The sequence below is a fragment of the Podarcis vaucheri genome, assembly GCF_965113315.1.
Source record: "Podarcis vaucheri genome assembly, chromosome: 2".
Taxonomy (NCBI): Eukaryota; Metazoa; Chordata; class Lepidosauria; order Squamata; family Lacertidae; genus Podarcis; species Podarcis vaucheri.
Window position 1 is genome coordinate 39,217,817 of NC_138760.1, and position 17,696 is coordinate 39,235,512.

Genomic DNA, 17,696 nt, shown 5'->3' on the forward strand with positions numbered 1-17,696 from the left:
ACCGTGTCTGAGCAAGCCGGAGAGGGGGGAAGCACACCCCTGCCATCACCCATCATGCGCAGTAGTTTGAGGCGCAGGGAGGGGCAGAAAAGGCTGGGGGTGACGAAACTTTTATGTTGGGGGAGGTACAAAAACAGACCAGTCCCGGATTCTGCTAGGGATTGAGCCAGACATGAACTTATGACATTCTTCACTGTAAATAGTTTGCACCAAAATAAAGCCTGTAAAAGACAGGTTGGAGTCCTGCCTGGTTATTCTCGAGCAACCACAACAGCACCTGACACACAGGAAGATACATAATGCCTGCAGACCAAGACAGATGCTTATTGTCATCTAACCACCCCACAGACAAACTGGAATGAATGATCAAAAAAGACCCAATGTGTTCTAATCTCCAGTTAGGCACTTGCAAGAGATGATGATGATTTAGGTAACCTAATCCAAAACTAAGGAAGATCTTAAGAGTTTTAGGAATACTGACGCCCTGTGTTCTTGGATGTCTTAAGGATTGAAATTTTGGTGTAAATAATGTCCTCATTTCATATATTCCTCTCTCTTTGTATACACGACCATCTAGAAAGAATCCTCTGAGTTTGCACTCATCCCCAGTGAAACGGAAATCCAGATTGTTGCCAGTTTGCTGCATATTTCAGCAGATCTTCTTCAAAGGGCCATCACCCACCGAGTCACTGTGAGCATCTCTTTCTCTTGCTGGCACGTCTTGCTTCTTCTCATCATGCATTTCACAGAGGAGGATTTTGTATTTAAGTGATATGGATTGTGTTGTGTTGCCTTGTTAAGGGTGGGAACAAGATACAAGAGCCTATCTGCCTGCCTTCCCTTTGGTTTATCTGCAGTGGGATCAGAAAAGAACGTCTACTGGTAGCTGGCTCCACTGTGCCATCTATTGTACATTCGTAGGACTGCCCTATCTTGCAAGCACTGTTTTTTTTATATGCCGATGTAAATGTCTTTAGGAAAACAAATAAACTCCTTGATTTTCCTAGCTGGAGCATAATCAAACAGTTAAATTGTGATTTTGGTTCGGTTCAGGTTTAAGCCTTCACTCGCATTAAGTATGTTTAATTTGGTTCTAGCCAATAAAGCAAAATAATGTGAAAAGCACCTGCTAGATTTGATGGTGCGTTAGACTCGAGTAAATACGGTATTTTCAAAACAAGGTGAAAAGGAATGCATGTTTTTCATCCTGGTGCAGATTATATCAGTTTATGGGTACAAACATGAATGCCTACAGATGAAAAGAAGGAACAAAGATGCTGAGTCATATTAGAGCTTTTGTAATCCAAAGACTCCTGAGCAGAAATCTTTATTATACAAAGTGATTGAAATTGCCCAAAAGCTCCTGTTTTGAGAAATTAAAATGCCATCAGTCTCTATATCTAACATTTCTCTCTCCTCAGGAAACATGTTATGACCGGATATTCACTCCATTGTCAGTAGAAAGTGCTATAGATGCCAGGTAACCTTCATTGCTTTTATCTGTCTGGTGCCTGTCTGCTAGCTTTTCATCCAAATAACAATATTTTCTGTTTTTTTCTTTAAAAATAAAATTGCTCTCTCTCCACTTCTTCAGGGATGCAATCGCCAAAGTTTTGTATTCCCTGCTCTTTGAGTGGCTGCTGATGAAAATCAATGAGTGGCTGGCCCCGTTGGAAATGGACAGCACTGTTGGCATTGTTGACATATATGGCTTTGAGGTCATTTCCTGTGTTTACTTTGCAGTGTCTTTGAGGGCAGCTTTGTGTTTTTGCCCTGTGCTAGTGTATGCATGAATGCTGACGACAAGTCTTCTTGAAGTTGCTTGTGGGAAATACGTTGGCAGGTGCTTTTCCATGCAGTCTCCCTTGACATTTGCTATGTAGGGTCAGTTGGCATGTAGGCATTGGAGTCGCCTGCAAAGCAGCCACACGAAATTGGGAATGTTGGCAGTTTGTCTGTATTGAAGTTCTGGGCATAGCTGTCAACTTTCCCCCTTTTTAAGGGAAATTCCCTTATTCCGAATAGGATTCCTTGCAAGAAAAGGGAAAAGTTGACAGCTATGGGTCTGGGACACAGCGGGCAGCACTTCCAGAGATCTGGTTATGATTAGTTTAATGAGCACTCATGAAGGCTTGTCTCTGGCCACTATGTGGCATACCCTCCCCACAAGTATTTAGGTCAGAGCAGTTTTGCTTCTCCCTCTCAACACCTCTATTGTTCTAAAATTGTACTGACGAATGGTTCCTTTTGCTACAAATGCACGTATGATATATATCTCTTTCTCTCTATACTGTCTTCTCACTTTGGAAAATTTGGGAAATTCAAATGCCCACCAGAAAGAACAGTGCAGTGGAGAGGAGGTGCATATGGACTGTCTCTTAGATCCATAAACTTGTAGTATTTCCAGGGCAAAACTACTGTAACGGCCAGCAGGTTGTAGACAAGAGTCCTACCAAGTCTCAGCCATTAAAATTGGTTAGCACTATATGCTGAGACCATGAGGGTCTGTTGCCCTTTTCTTCTTCTTCATGCAAGGTGCCACCTGCCACTTTCCTTGTGGACTTTGTGTACCGGAAGCAAAAGAGGTCTGGGTCTTTCTTTGTATCCACAGGATCTTGGGGTGAACAGCCTGGAACAGCTGTGCATTAACTTTGCCAATGAACACCTCCAGCACTTCTTCAGCAGAATAGTCATCGCCCAAGAGGAGGTAAAATATAAAGCTAGGCACATATAGGTAGGTGCACAACTTGTCCTGGAGCAAAAGAGGGAACCATTACATTGCACAGAGGCAGCTTTGTGTTATTGCGCTTCAGCTTTGAAAAGGCAAGTTGATAAAGAAAAAATTCACAATACATTTGCAGGTCTGAATCCTTTTTTCATGATTCATTGTGGCTGGTTGGGGCCAATTCATGCATAGATCTTGTCTTTTAGTTTGTGAATAAAGGCACAAAGATTTGATATGTATAGAGCTGGCTCCAACCAGCATCATTGAATCATGAAAACAGAGTCCTCCTTATCAACCTGTCTTCTCACAGCTTCCTACCTCTCATGCAAAGGGTGTGTTTTTGTATGTATTGTTGGGAAAAGATACCCGAACCATAGATTAAGAAATAGTTTACAGCACAGCTTTCCAAACTTTTAATGTTGGTGACACACTTTTTAGAAATGCATCACTTTGTGACAAATTCAGTTTTGCTAGCAAACCAGAGGCTAAACTAACCCCTTTCCAGCTCCAGGAGGAGTGTGGGGAGCGTTCATGTGACACACACACACTGCAGCCGACACACTAATGTGTTGCTGCACAGAGTTTGATAAAGCTCTGGTTTACAGAATGACACATTTGATATTATGGATGTAGGCTTCATTTGAATTATCTTTGACCACTAGGAGGAGTATGCAGAAGAAGACCTCATCTGGAGTCCTGTGTCCAAGATACCCAGCGAGTCCTGCCTGGATCTGATAGCTGCAAAGCCCCATGGGATTATGTGCATCCTGGACGATCAGACTTTACTATCACAGGTCAGGAGTTCATTAGATATCCTTTTCATATTTGCATGTCGGGTCCAGGGGTATTTTTGTGACGGATGGTTCATAGAGAGGGAGCAAAATGGGTGCTCTCAAAGAGGGCCCATGAGTGCCTCTTCCTCAGAATGTTATTTTTCTTACATTGGATTTTGTTGAAGTGTTACAAGAGGTAGGTTATACCTAGATCTGGTGAGCAACATGCACACACACACACAGAGAGAGAGAGAGAGAGAGAGAGAGAGAGAGAGAGAGAAAGTTTGACAAGAGTTGTTAATCAGATTTGCTGTGTGTACTTGGGTGACACATTGGCGCTGGTAAAGGTAAGGGACCCCTGACAGTTAAGTCCAGTTGCAGATGACTCTGGGGTTGTGGCGCTCATCTCGCTTTAAAGGCCAAGGGAGCCGGCGTTTGTCTGCAGGCAGTTTTTCTGGGTCATGTAGCCAGAATGACTAAGCCGCTTCTGGCACAATGCAACACCGAAACCAGAGCAGCGCACGGAAACACCGTTTACCTTCCCGCCAGAGCGGTACCTATTTATCTACTTGCACTTTTTGGTGTGCTTTCAAACTGCTAGGTTGACAGGAGCTGGGACCGAGCAATGGGAGATCACCCCATCACGGGGATTTGAACTTCCAGCCTTCGATTGGCAAGCCCAAGAGGCTCAGTGGTTTAGACCACAGTGCCACCTGCGTCCACAAAGCAAACACACAAAGTATGTACAACAGACACTCATCTCTAAACACCAGCAGATGCGCGTCAGGGAGCCCTGATTGGGTTGGCCTGGTCTCTACCATGTTTGCATGTTATGAGCATTCAACACAGGCATATGCTGTTCCAAATATGTGTTTGCAAGCATGTGTGCCTAGGGGGTGACTATCTTGCTTTTGCCAAATTTAATAGATTCCTACACGGCATTCTCAAAAGCCAACTGCTCTTCTGGCAGAAACCTTAATAATTTAAACAGAGTGTGTGTTGGTGCAGTTGTCTAGTCATTTGGCCTATTTTGAAGGCATTTTCCAATTCTCTTGAGATGACCATCTGCCAAAAAAAAAAAAAGTTGGAAGTTGGCAGGCATGATAAAATAGAACAGCTGTGGACATTATTTAATAAATATTTGCTTTCTAGATTTCTGACTGCTCAGCTGGTATTCATTTGTTGCAGGAGATTCAGACATCTTTCCTCCAAAGGAAGCTTCTGTTCTGAGGACACGATTTCCACACACACACTGCCTGGTGTTAGATCCAGGTTTTGGAGAGTTGCCTTGGGCAAGTCACCCTCCCTCCTGTGAGTCTGCTTCCTCACTGCTGCAAGTCCAGAGGGCTTCTTCCAGTAGGCCCCCTTCCTGTGGTGTGGGCCTTTGGCAGATGCCTGGCCATTCTGACCCTTGGCACCACCCTGCTGAGCAAGCAGTGCACTCCCTTTCTCCAGAATTAGCATGAACGTCTCCCTTTCCTGTAGAGAGAATAAAGAAGTGGCAAACAGGATTAGACTGTCTTTTTACTTTGCAGCAGTTCAGTACAGTGGTACCTCGAATTACAGACGCTTCAGGTTACAGATGCTTCAGGCTACAGACTCCGCTAACCCAGACATAGTACCTCCGGTTAAGAACTTTACCTCAGGATGAGAACAGAAATCATGCTCCGGCGGCAGTGGGAGGCCCCTTTAGCTAAAGTGGTACCTCATGTTAAGAACAGTTTCAGGTTAAGAACGGACCTCTGGAACAAATTAAGTTCTTAACCCTAGGTACCACTGTACTTGGTACCAGATGGGGGAACTAATATAAGTTTAGCACTAAGAATCCCTTAAATATAAGATTGTACTTGTATCATATAGCAGTGGTTCCCAAACCTTTTTCTTCCCACTGACCACTTGAAAATCGCTGAAGATTTTGGTGGGCCATGCAATATTTTTCCCCCTGCCAAATGTAATGCTCTGTGCTGGATGTTGATATAATGTTTATTGTATTTTATTGCTTCTTTTATTTCTTATATTGTATTACCCCTTGGTTTCCATAGAATTCGAATTCTAAGTGTTTTTCACAGGCACTCTGTGAGCCACCTGGTCCGTGGACCACAGTGGGAACCCCATGTCCTATTGAAATGGCATGATAACAAGCAAATTTAGTAGCATGTGGAGGTATTTTTAATGTTTAGGTATCCAAACCCACAGATAAACTAATTTGCTTGTTATTTGCTTGTTTGTTTTTATTTCTAAAAGCATTTATCTACCACAGTTTATACACTGCAATATCAAGGTGGTTTGCAGCAATAAAACATCATTAGAAAAGCAATCATTACAATCACTGGCCAGTCACAACAGCTTCAAACAGCAGCATAGACCTGTCAGCATAAAAAAAAAGTCTTGAAAAGATGCCTAAAAGTCAAAAGCAAGGATACCTGCCAAATCTTGGCTGGTAGACAATTCCACATCATGGGGTTGGTGACACAATGGCTGCATATGCACTATACATTTAAAGTATATGCCTGCTCTGTGAGGGCTACATTGCATTGCCCAGCATTCTTTTTTTTTTGGGGGGGATGTTCTTCCAAATGTGCTTGAAAGGTATAGCATGCACACAGCCGAAATGCCCAACTTCTAGTTGTTATTTTGCCGTGTGAGAGAGTTTTCTTTCCTATCCAGGCCACAGACCACACCTTCTTGCAGAAGTGCCATTACCATCATGCCAACAGCTCTTGGTACGTCAAGCCGAAGCTGCCTTTGCCTGTCTTCACTGTGCAGCATTATGCAGGACCAGTTACCTACCAGGTATATAGGAGCCTGCTCCCCTCCCAACATCCCCTGCTTCCCCTATTTAACCTGCGCTTGTTTGCCTAGCTCAAGCAGCACAAAGCAACTTTTGCTCACCCAAGCGAGTAGGACAGGCACAGGCAAACTCCGGCCCTCCAGATGTTTGGGACTACAATTCCCATCCCTGACCACTGGTCCTGTTAGCTAGGGATGATGGAAATTGTAGTCCCAAACATCTGGAGGGCCAGAGTTTGCCTATGACTGAAGTAGGACATGTCAATTTGCCACAACTTCATCTGGTGAGGTTCTGGACAGCAGCGTACACAAGTGCCACTTTACTGCTAGTAATCCAAAGGAAGAGCCCTGGTTGTATCAGTCTCTTCACTCGGGATTGGTCACCCAACAGGGGTGTCCAAAGAGCTCACAGTTTTGCAACCCCAAATTTAATAGTCTTGAAGTGCCTTCTAAACATGCATACAGTGGTACCTTGGGTTACAAACACTTCAGGTTACAGACTCCACTAACCCAGAAATAGTACCTCGGGTTAAGAACTTTGCTTCAGGATGAGAACAGAAATCGCGTGGCAGCAGCAGGAGGCCCCGTTAGCTAAAGTGGTACCTCAGGTTAAGAACAGTTTCAGGTTAAGAACGGACCTCCAGAACGAATTAAGTTCTTAACCCGAGGTACCACTGTACTGCTCTTTCAATTTGTCCTCTTCCAATCTGTTATCTAGAGTAGAATTCTAAGTAGCACTAAATGGAGTATGCATACACCAAATGAGGTCCCCTCGCTCAGTAAGACTCCCCCTGTCTTATTTCCCTAAATCTGATCTTGATTTTTCTCCAACCCTCCAGAACAGATTTACGGGACAATGGAGGGGGAAGTCCCATTGTGAGAGTAGTTCTTGTTTCAGGTATGCAACAACTTACTTGAACGCTGTCCATTGTATTGAATGGTTCTTTAGAAAAAGAAGGGCTAGACAAATTTTTTTTGGGGGGGGGGAATAGAACTGAAATTAAGACTTGATTATTATGACTTGATTTGGGTTGGGCAAAATTGTTTATTTAACTGGATAGCGGTCCTCCAGCTTTGCAAGCAGCTATCCTGGTTTCTAATCTGCAAAAACAAGAGTTGGGGTTGAAGAACTTCCTCAGAAAAGGCTGGAAATCAGGATTGCAAGTAAACTAAGAACTATACTGACAGGAGATTCACAGTGCACTCCTGAACATGTCTACTTAGAAGTCCCACTGATGGACTTCAGGGGAGTTTACTCCTAGGTCAGTGGGAAAGTTGGTATCGGATTGCAGCCTCAGAAGCTCTGTTAACATAGTTTTTAAAAACAAATGAGAGTGATGTGGAATTTGGCTTTACAGGTCCACAAATTTCTGAATAAAAACCACAATCTGTTACGCACAGAGGTCCTGGAGATATTTTCCCACAGCCACCACAAGGTACAATCAAATAGTTTGGGTTAATTATTATGCTTCTGCAGTGCAGACTATTCCTATGATCTCACAGTCAAGAGACGTACAGCTCTGTCTGATACTAATTTCTTTGTGCTGCTGTACTGGTAGACATCAAGAGACACTTAATTGTATACCAGTTTCCTGGTGGATAGAAAAATCACCCCTGAGGTGTATATGCTTTCACATGGCACTCCCTTGTTCCAAGATAGCTTTGTTTTGTTTGTTTGTTTCAGAGAGGAGTTGGTTTATTTTTAGATTTATTTTAGAACTGGTGCAAACATCTGCATCTATGGTTTCATCTTTTGCATAAGCATCACTGGTTGATCAAACTTTTATATATAAAGAACACAGTGTTACCTCGGGTTACAGACGCTTCAGGTTACAGACTCCGCTAACCCAGAAATAGTACCTCGGGTTAAGAACTTTGCTTCAGGATGAGAACAGAAATCCTGCTCCGGCAGCGCGGCGGCAGCAGGAGGCCCCATTGGCTAAAGTGGTATCTTAGATTAAGAACAGTTTCAGGTTAAGAACAGACCTCTGGAACGGATGAAGTTCTTAACCAGAGGTTCCACTGTACTGTGTAATTGTAGAACCTTATGTAAAGGACATATGTTCTAAGAGGCTATAATAAAAGTTTTATTTTATTTGTTGATCTATTGGATTGTTTGAAAACTGCTCTTTGCTTTTTTTCATTGGCAGACTATGGAGGGAGCTGGTCCTTCTCCATGCTAACGTTTCAACTAAATGTTCTAAGTTTATTCTGAAACTTTGATTTCTTTTGTCCACCTCTCTGAAGCTGGTGTCCCACCTTTTTGAGAAAGTGAAGGAACAGCAGATGAACCAGAGAGAACCGGGAAGTGGAACTAGAGTCCAAGGGCCGACGCATCAAGCTTCTACGTTAGTGTCTAGATTCCAGCACTCCTTGCAAGATCTCACAGCTAAACTAGACAGGTGAGGGAATGTGGTGGTGCTACCACCAATTTGTGTTGCCACCTCACGGCACGGAGCATGAGCCTGTGGGGAAGGCGAGGTCAAAGAGTGAGCTGCTGATCACCCATTCAGTGAGCTGTGGTGCTGAAGATGGAGAATTAGTTTGGAGCCACATCTCATGCTGTTTTAAAATGGACGCACTTTACTTCTTTTCTCTCTATCCTACAGGAGCCACATTTTCTTTGTTCGGTGCATCAGGCCTAATTCCAAAAAGGTAAGACTTGGTCTTTGCAGGGCAAGGCTGTACCTGAGGCTGTCTTTGAGATGCTACCAAAACAATGCCCCAGCTGAGTTATGCAAATCAGTGGAAAGTTCTTCCATACACATGCTCAAGGATAGCTCAGTCAGCAGAGCATGGGACTCTTAATCTCACGGTCACGGGTTCAGACCTCACGTTCGGCAAAAGATTCCTGCATTGCCGGGAGTTGAGCTAGATGACCCTCATGGTCCTTTCCACCTCTACAATTCTATGATTCTGTGAAAACATGCTCTAACCCAGGTGTTGGGGACCTCTGGATCTCCAGGTGTTGCTGAACTACAGCGTCCATCAACATTTGCCATTGGCAGTTCCATGGATGCTTGTCCAATTACCAGAAAGGCTGCTCCTGAGCACAGTAACGTTTTGGCAGCCCACCCCACGTATTCTGATGGCTAGAAACAAGCTGGAAACTTGCTGTAAAAACAAAGGACACTTTAGATGTCCATCTAGTTCCTCTGCTAGAAACAGTGTCAAATTATGTATACAGTGGTACCTCTGGATGCGAACAGGATCCGTTCCAGAGCCCCGCTCGCATCCTGAAGCAAACGCAGCATGCGCGGGTCGCGATTCACCTCTTCTGTGCATGTGTGTGACGCCATTTTGAGCGTCTGCGCATGCGCGAGCAGCGAAACTTCTGGGTTACTTCCGGGTCGCCGCGGAGCGCAACCCGAAAACGCTCAGCCTGAAGCAACTTTAACCCGAGGTATGACTGTATTTGGAAGCTAGATGAGAAACTGTTTTGCTCATTGCAGGTCTTGTACCAATATTCTCTCTCATGTATTCAAAATCTCAGCCACCCAGTAAATAGTAATCATGTGGACTATAACACCTAAGAAGGGCTGGTGTCTTACTCTACATAGGCTGCCCTGACACAAGCCATTTGGGTAGCCATGGATTTGCATTATCCATCCCTTTAATGCAAGGGTGTCCGTATGATGTCTTCCTCACCCCAGTGTTGTCCTTTATCTAACCCCCTCCCCCCCCCACTTTAAATGTGCTTTTCCTTTAAAATCTTTGGAAAGTTGGAATTGGGAAAGGACCTCCAATTAAAGAGGGGAAATGTCCAGGGCAGCACAGGAATATCCACATGTTGTTCGGATGTGGACAAGCCCAGGGATCACAGATGTACCGGTAATTTGTGGGGGGAGCCGACAAGGTACTGGGTCTTTCCAGTGGCCTTTCTGTGTCTTGTCCTTGTTCCCTTCTTTATTTGGCTAATTGAGACCATTCTCTTTAAACTTCAGGTGCCAAACATATTTGATACTGAATACGTGGCTTCTCAGCTAAGGCATTCTGGGATTTTGGAGGCCATATGCATCAGGAAAGAAGGTTATCCCATCCGCATTCCATTCCGCCATTTCCTAATCAGGTGAGCCTGTTACCTCCTATTTTAACACATAGGGGCCCTCCTCCTATTTTAACACAACGTTGTAAAAGAAAGGCACACCAATAACATAATAACAGTTTAAGATGCAATAACGATAGTAAATCACGCACGCCAAACCAAACACTTGGAGCAATAAAACACAGCGGCTCTCGCAGCCAACTTCAAAAGTTTTAGAACACTAATTGGAAAAGACTTCCAGGGTCAAAATCGGGTGTTATTCCAGACTATAGGAGCCATACTCAGAAGATACAGCAGTTGATCCTACATTTGGACATTCTCTGCAGACTCTTCATCTGACATTAGGGAGTTGGAGGGGTGGGAAAGAGGGAGGTTTCTGAAAGCCTGGAACTTTGTGGTAAGGAAAAATGCACTGGAAAGCATAGAACCACCATGCAAACAAATCAGAACAAATGCTCCATAGACAGGTTGTCCCTGGCTCCTGAAGTGCTGGGATTTGCTTCCTTTCTCTGTAACACCCTGTGCTGAAGGAGTTTTAGCAGATGGTTCTGTCTCCTTTCTGCTCATCAGGTATGGAGTCCTGGCCGGCCGAGGGCAGAACTCCTTGCAGGAGAGAGATGGCTGCGCCGCAGTGCTTTCACAGGTGGTGGGAGATCTCTCGGAGCTCTATCAGATCGGAGTCACCAAGGTGGTGTGCCTTAGCACTTCTCTTCCCCGCAACTTATGAAAGACCGTGTGCATGCTGTTGGTTTCATAGGGGGGGTGCATTCTCTTGGTAACCTCATGACTCTTATCACTGCCATGTGCTCTGTACAGGGCTACCCTTGGCCTGGTGCAAAATGCTGCGGATAGACAGTTGATGGAGACAACAACTATCGTCAGCATGTAACTCCAGCGCTCGAAAGCTTTCACTGGCTAGTCATACGCTACCAGGCCAGGTTCAGGGTTCTTATATTGATTTACAAGGTCCTTAACAACTTGGGTCCAGGGTATCTCAAGGACTGCCTAATTCGTTATATGGCCAAGTGGGGATTTGAAGGTCCTGGTCTAACACCTGGCCACTATACTACAAAGGCTCTTGATTCCAAAGGGGCAACTGGATTAAAGACTTGGGGAATCTCCAGGCTTAGGGACCAATTTTGGCCCTCCAAGACTCTCTATCAGGCCATACCCTTCACTGACCCAAATGTTTTTGCCTGTAATGTGTCCTTACACTCTGATAGCGACTCTTACTTATCTGAATGGAGGATAGAGGGTGTGTCTTGGAACTAACTGTACAGAGATAAAATGAACATTTGTTGCTCTACCCACTTTCACCACTGGCATGTGGTCCTTTTGAGGTTGCACAAAAGGAATGCTGCCCTTAGGCTGGAAAAGGTGGTTAGCCTCAATGGGCTCTTTTAGTTGCTAACTGGTAAAATAAATATTCTGGTATAAATCAAATATATACACTGAGCCTCAGCAACTCTTCATACTCGACTGGAGAAAGAAAGTAAATATGAAATAAACACTCACTAGATGCATTTATTTGCATAGTCTTTGACAAATTGGTCATTGAATACTTGGGCGTAGGTAATAATTAGGGCTGTTCACTTGCAAATAGCAATGTTCTTTATTGCCTCCTTTCCCCGCCCAGGTGTTCCTGAAGGAAAAAGCGAGGCAGATGCTAGAGAGAAGATGGAATCAAAAGCTGAGCTGGGCAATTGTTACCCTTCAACGCAATCTCAGAGGCCTCATCAACCGTAGGCGGTTCCAGGTCTTCAAGGAGAAGGCCTTGGTCATCCAGGCTCATTTCCGGGGTTACCTGGCAAGGTCAGAAAGTGCAAAGGTTGTAGTGCTGTTGGAAGGCTTGAAGGCCACAGAACTGAACTGTTTTTAGCATTAAATGAAAGGCCAAACTCCATTCAGTCCTGGTGCAATCATGTGTACTGATTTCAGTGGGACTGGCTAGAAAGTTCCCCACCACCACCACCACATTCTCACAGTTGTCTCTTGTTTCCTGACTTCCCCTTTTCTTTGTAACCTCCAGGAAACGGTACCAAAGATTGAAGAAGACCCTGATGCGGTTTGGGGTGGCCATGCTTGTCTCTAGACCACTGACTCATAAGAGGAGGCAATACCAGGTAATAGGGTTACTGACAATTGGCAATGCAATAGGTAATATACTTTTCTGCTATAAGGTTTTATTTGAGGGATTGTGTGTGACATGGCTTAAAGCTATGGTTTTCCCAGTAGTGATGTATGGAAGTGAGAGCTGGACCATAAAGAATGCTGATCGCCAAAGAATTGATGCTTTTGAATTATGGTGCTGGAGGAGACTCTTGAGAGTCCCATGGACTGCAAGAAGATCAAACCTATCCATTCTGAAGGAAAACAGCCCTGAGTGCTCACTGGAAGGACAGATCCTGAAGCTGAGGCTCCAGTACTTTGGCCACCTCATGAGAAGAGAAGACTCCCTGGAAAAGACCCTGATGTTGGGAAAGATGGAGGGCACAAGGAGAAGGGGACGACAGAGGACGAGATGGTTGGATAGTATCTTCGAAGCTACCAGCATGAGTTTGACCAAGCTGCGGGAGGCAGTGGAAGACAGGGAGTGCCTGGCGTGCTCTGGTCCATGGGGTCATGAAGAGTCGTACACGACTAAACAACAACAACAGTGTGACATGGGAATACTCGGCACATACGTTTTAGACAAGGTCCCAACAACAGAAAGCAAGGCAAGTTAGCAAGTTAATGTTTGCAACAGTGAATGATAGTGGAGATGGTCTTACTTTGAAGTTGTCCGGAGGTCCAGCAGAAGATATAGAAAAGAGAAGCAGTTTCTCTGTGTGGGCTATCCACATGCTGTTCACGCACTTCAGGGCATTCTGTTATTCGAAGTATGTCACGGGACAGAGAGGGAACGCCCTTGGGGCAAGGGAAGGGGGAGTATCAGAGCAAGGAGAGAATCAGAAGGGAAATACAGGGCTCTCTGATGCTGAAAAGCCCTGTCACTAACCAGGAAGAGAAGGGGAAGCGGTGCTTTCCCACGCCTGCTATGTTGGAGAAGGAACCAAAGGAAGCCACTCCCCGAATCTGACTCCTTGGATTCAGATGCATGATTAGGAATTGTAGCTGTTTGCACATATGTTAATAAAGAACTGTAAATATCTCTCTGAGTGAGCAGAGGGTGTTTATTGCGAAGAGCAGACATCACCTTGACAAAGTAGGACTGGGAGAAAGAAACAAAGGGAAAGAAACAAAGACCTATTGGAAAGGAAAACCCCTTGGTGGATTTCACCAATAGAAGTTTTAACTATCAAAAAAGTTAATACGGAAGGGAAAAAGCTACTTATGAAGAACTAATCAAAAAGACCGATCAAGATATAAAACTCAAACCGTATAAAGAGGTAGAGAATTTATATACAGGGTGGTTACAGTATCACCAAGTTAATGATCTACTAAAAGAAGATAAAAGGAAAAAGGGATTCGAGGATAAGAAATCTAAATTTAATATTGATATTCTAGAAGGTAAAAATAAATTATTATCAAAAACATACGATTTATTATTGGATTGGTATACGAAAGACAAAGAGATAAAGGAAGCTATGGTTAAATGGGCTATTGATTTCGGCCATAATATCGATTTTGATGCGTGGCAAGAACTATGGAATGTAAACATGAAATTTACGGCTTGTACTGCTTTAAAAGAGAATTTGTGGGAAATGATCTACAGATGGAATCTAACGCCGGTAAAGCTAGCAAGGATGTATAGAACAAAAAATAAGAAATGTTGGAAGTGTGGAGAGGTAGAGGGTGACCTCTACCATATGTGGTGGACCTGTAGTAAAGTGAAGGGCTTTTGGGAACTAATCTATAACGAACTTAAAAAAATCTTTAAATATACATTCCCCAAAAGACCTGAAGCTTTTCTACTGGGATTGATTGGAAAGGAAATTGAAAAAAAAGATAAAAACCTCTTTTTATGTGCCACGACAGCAGCCAGAAATATGTTAGCTCAGAATTGGAAAACAGACATAATACCGAATATAATGGACTGGCAGGTTAAAGTGATGGACTACGCAGAACTGGCCAGACTATCAGGAAAATTAAGAGATCAGGACGAGCAGAAGTTTCAAGAAAATTGGAGTAAATATTTGATGTATATAAGAAACAATTGTAAATCTTTGAAGACACTGGTAGGGTTGGAATAACTCTTACAGCGTGTAGTTGATAATAAGATATATAGAGTACGTGATATTAGAACTTTATTTGATACTTACCAAAGAAATGGAGGGAAGTCAGAGGCATGATAGAGCCTAAGCTAAATATGTAACCTATATATGTGTAATTTATGAATGTATGTATGTGTACTGAAAATCAATAAAAATTTAGTTTGCAAAGACAAAGTAGGACTGGGGGGGGGGGGACAGAGGTGCCGAAACTCACCACGAACACCTCCCTTGTTCTGTTATAATGACAATGGTGCCCACCTGAGAGATACCAGAACTGAGTTCCAGCGAGTTCTGGCTAAAAAATGCCCTGATTGTAACCATTATATACACAGGGCAGAATGATGTGGTCGATTTGAATGGTAGAAATCTGGGCTGAACCTCTTTAGGAGTCGTGTGGAGTCATTTATTTATTTATTTTGAAACTCTGTTCATGTAGAAAGTTGTGCATCAGATTGGAATGTTGAATGAAGACCTCTTCCTGATATGCTAAGATCAAGAACAGGCATAGGCAAACTCGGCCCTCCAGATATTTTGGGACTACGGTTCCCATCATCCCTGACCACTGTTCCTGTTAGCTAGGGATGATGGGAGTTGTAGTCCCAAATCATCTGGAGGGCCGAGTTTGCCTATGCCTGATCAAGAAGCTTTTTTAATTGAGGATGCAACTAGCTATGGATCCAAGGTGGCATTTTTAGTGGAGACAGTAGATTAGAGTAAGAGTCTCTGTAATGCATTTCCAAAAACTTGCCTAGGGAGTAGCCCAGTTTGGACCTGTGTCACCCACATCTGGCTACTGGAATTTTCAGGTGGTCTCAATCTTTGTGTGAGGTTAGTCCAGAATAATGTGTGTCCAACTCCCAGAACGGCTGTGAGCACTAATCATGTGTGTATCTTTTGAGAAACACCCTGAACACACGTCTGCTGTGCTCTGACAACTTCATTTATATCTCTAAAATATTTGTTACAAGTGCCTGGGGTATTATTGGTGTTACTATACTAGAAAATTTCAGCATTTTCACCAGCAGTCATGACTCGGGAGAAGATGAAACTTGGAAAAGAAACCGAGGCTAGCGCTCATTGTCATTGGTGGTGTTTTTTTTAAAAGCATGTATATTCTGGCTAAAAAGCAACCCCGCACCCCTGGGCTTTTAATTTGGGGAGCTCCTTCTAACGATAGTTTTGTTTTGGTAACCCTGTGGGTAGCCTCATTCTATTGGTTGGTGAAGATGGATAGAGGCAAAAGTGGGTGGAGCAACAAATGTGACCATCACTTTTGTATAGCCAGCTGCATTCCGTTCGGAGGTTTCTATGCATACACTAGGGCTGCGTGTGGGCGCTAACTGGTTCGCAGCACAAAAAAGGTTCGCTTTTTGCAATCTGGAATCATTCGTGTTCATCCTAAACATGCTGCTTTCTGCGTAAATTGAATCTGGATCCTGCCATCCACAGGGACGGGTATGGTTATTGGATACATGTTTGAAAAACCTTCCCTTTGATTAGGTTATTTGGAACCTTTTGCTTGCTGTACATGCCCCAGGTGAACGGAGAAGGAAGTGGCCAGTGTGAATGTGGTATATGCCTACTCACAATGTCACTGAGCGGGTATGGATACACCTCCCCACCAGAGCTGCCTACATCTGTTGCAAGGGAGCAGGTGGCACTGAGCTTCTTGGGCTTGCTAATCGGAAGGTCGGTGGTTCGAATACCCACAACGGGGTGAGCTCCCGTTGCTCTGTCCCAGCTCCTCCCAACCTAGCAGATTGAAAGCACATCAGTGCAGGTAGATAAATAGGTACCACTGCGACAGGAAGGTAAACGGCATTTCTGTGTGCTCTGGCTTCCCTCACGGTGTTCTCTTGCACCAGAAGCAGTTTATTCATGCTGGCCACATGACCTGGAAAGCTGTCTGCGGACAAACGCCGGCTCTCTTGGCCTGAAAAGCAAGATGAGTGCCGCACCCCATAGTCGCCTTTGACCTGTCTTAACTGTCCAGTGGTCCTTTACCTTTACATCTTTTGTAAAATGGACTCACTGCGAGGTAATGCAGTGTGGATCTGCAATGAGCTTTTGTTTTTGGAATGAAGCCACTTTTTCAGTGAGCATTTTTAGGGAAGAAAAATATGAAATAGGCGTAGATTGTGTGAGGACTACATAGAAAATACAAGTACAGTCATACCTTGGTTGTCGAACGGAATCTATTCCGGAAGTCCGTTCAACTTCCGAAAATGTTCGCTGAGCAAGGCGTGGCTTCTGATTGGCTGCAGGTGCTTCGGAAGCCGTGGAAGCTGCGTCGGACATTCAGCTTCCAAAAAACGTTCACAAACACTTACTTCCGGGTTAGCGGCATTCAGGAGCCAAAACGGACGAGTACCAAGGCGTTTGACAACCAAGGTACAACTGTACTCTGTATCCATTGATTCTAAAATAGAATGCTAAGTGTGTACAGCCACCACACTTTCTTTATCTTAGAAAGTAAGAGGCATTACCACACTTCAGGCAAGTGTGTTCAAGGAGGGCATAGAGCAGGGCCAGTGAAGATTGTGGTCTGGGAAGGGGCTTGGGAGAGTCTTAAAGGCTTTATAGAAAGGCCTGAGGACCATATTCAGTGTCTCAGCCTGAGGTTCCCCACCCCTGAGTGTAAATGAGACTTGTCAGGTGTCTTACGTGCAAAGCACAGGCAGCCTTGATCTCCAGGAACTACGAAGAACCCTGGCTTATTCAAATGTGATGCAGTTAATATGTGGGAAGGTACAAGGTCAACATGAGAAACTCTGACACACCTTTCCACCTGTTCTCTGGGACTCCCAGATAAGCAGAGAACATCATCCTGGTGTACCATCCAATGCTACTGGCTAAATTGCTTTTTGACTCGCCCTGAGAAAAGAAAGCTCAGGGGGCCAAAAGCCATGGCAAGGATTGCCTCTGAAAGTACCAGGTAAATGGCTGCCAGGTGTGTGGTGATAAGTCCTGGGAGGCTCTGTGATATGCATGTAGTTCAAGGCTTCCTAGTCTGCTGTTCTGCCTGAGTTGAGCATGTGCTGTGCACCTGTCCTTCCCAGCCTGAATAGCTCCCGGCTCTTCTTTCCCAGGAAACCACCACAAAGCTGTGCTTTGGCTTCATCATTCCCTTCCCTCAGTGTTTACTTTAT

The 17,696-nt window shown here is 44.2% G+C and overlaps 1 protein-coding gene across 4 annotated transcripts in view; it reads left to right on the top strand.

Moving 5' to 3' along the window:
• The first annotated feature begins 3,401 nt into the window (after positions 1-3,401).
• LOC309520999 (unconventional myosin-XVB-like) overlaps positions 3,402-17,696 on the top strand; it is a 67,330-nt gene continuing 53,035 nt past the window's right edge. Inside the window, exons 1-9 of one of the 4 annotated variants that reach the window (XM_082203121.1) lie at positions 3,402-3,519; positions 6,166-6,291; positions 7,647-7,724; positions 8,536-8,690; positions 8,898-8,943; positions 10,233-10,357; positions 10,904-11,021; positions 11,970-12,145; positions 12,363-12,456. In XM_082203121.1, the coding sequence (XP_082059247.1) occupies positions 3,484-3,519; positions 6,166-6,291; positions 7,647-7,724; positions 8,536-8,690; positions 8,898-8,943; positions 10,233-10,357; positions 10,904-11,021; positions 11,970-12,145; positions 12,363-12,456 (954 nt within the window). In that variant the 5' untranslated portion in view covers positions 3,402-3,483. Of the gene's footprint in view, positions 3,520-6,165; positions 6,292-7,646; positions 7,725-8,535; positions 8,691-8,897; positions 8,944-10,232; positions 10,358-10,903; positions 11,022-11,969; positions 12,146-12,362; positions 12,457-17,696 lie in introns of those variants that run through there. The other 3 variants (XM_082203120.1, XM_082203122.1, XM_082203124.1) reach the window with 3 other exon arrangements.